Source organism: Fulmarus glacialis, unplaced genomic scaffold (genome assembly GCF_000690835.1).
Source record: "Fulmarus glacialis isolate BGI_N327 unplaced genomic scaffold, ASM69083v1 scaffold2848, whole genome shotgun sequence".
Classification (NCBI taxonomy): domain Eukaryota; kingdom Metazoa; phylum Chordata; class Aves; order Procellariiformes; family Procellariidae; genus Fulmarus; species Fulmarus glacialis.
The window spans coordinates 9,192-10,192 of NW_009229974.1; the positions used below are offsets into that span (position 1 = coordinate 9,192).

Consider the following 1,001-nt stretch of genomic DNA (forward strand, 5'->3'; position numbering starts at 1 on the left):
AATAACCACAGAGTTATATGTTAGATATCCTAGAAAATATTTTTGTATACACTGTCTTAGCTGTGGTTTTGTATTAATATTCTTTACCTGATCTAAGACATTATGATGTGCTTTTCTCACCTAAATGCTAAGCTGGACCAGGTTGTGGGATTTTGTTTCTATTTAAATTCTACATCTACTTTATTTTACCTTACCGTCTTACGTTTGTTGTGAGGAGGTTGATTTTTCATGGGGGGAAGGGGTGGCACGGAGGTGTCAAACAATATAAAGTTGTCAGTTATAGAAAACTGGTTTTGGTTTGTATTAGAGTTAAAAACATGGTCACTGTAATTTCTTCTGTATTAACATAGCTCTACATACATTTCTGTAATTAGGGATTTAATGACTTTTATTTTATTCCTTAGGACTATTATGGGCCCTCATGGAATCAATCGACCTGTTCACCGCATTTCTTTTTCTGATTGTCAAAATGGATTAGGTAATTAGATTGCACATTCTGTTGATTCAGAGTAAATCAAATCTAAAAGCACCTAGTGAGCTTTTCCAGTTTACAGTGTCATCAGTAGAAGTTTAATTTATCTGGCTTTTATGGATTTGACTGTAAATCCGTTTAGCACAGTAGGTGTAATAACCAGTTTCTTGCTTGTTTCTTTTGTTTCCCCTGCAGGAGTTAAAATTATTGGAGGTTATCGGGCACAAACAGCAGAAGATTATGGGATTTTCATAAAGAGAATTCTACCCGGAGGGGTTGCTGCTGTAGATAGTAAGTAATTTTAAATTTTTTCTTACAAACACGCTGCATATAAAAAGCTGTCAAAAAAAGTTGTCTTTATTTTGCTTTGTGGATAAGGATGTTTAAAATAGCATGGTTTAGTCAGGTTTCATGATGTTGTGGCTTACTTTAAGATAGAGAAATGAAGCTTGGACCCTTCATGGGAAAAGGTTTTAATATTCTCAGTTCTTGAAAATGTGTTCAAATCTAGATATGGCTGGGGGGAAAG

At 34.6% G+C, this 1,001-nt stretch overlaps 1 protein-coding gene across 2 annotated transcripts in view; it reads left to right on the top strand.

Moving 5' to 3' along the window:
* Positions 1-1,001, top strand: part of STXBP4 (syntaxin binding protein 4) — a 70,986-nt gene that overhangs the window by 7,038 nt on the left and 62,947 nt on the right. For both annotated transcript variants that reach the window (XM_009584028.1, XM_009584027.1), the window contains exons 2-3: positions 405-478; positions 668-763. In XM_009584028.1, coding sequence (XP_009582323.1) covers positions 405-478; positions 668-763 — 170 coding nt within the window. The remainder of the gene's footprint in view (positions 1-404; positions 479-667; positions 764-1,001) is intronic.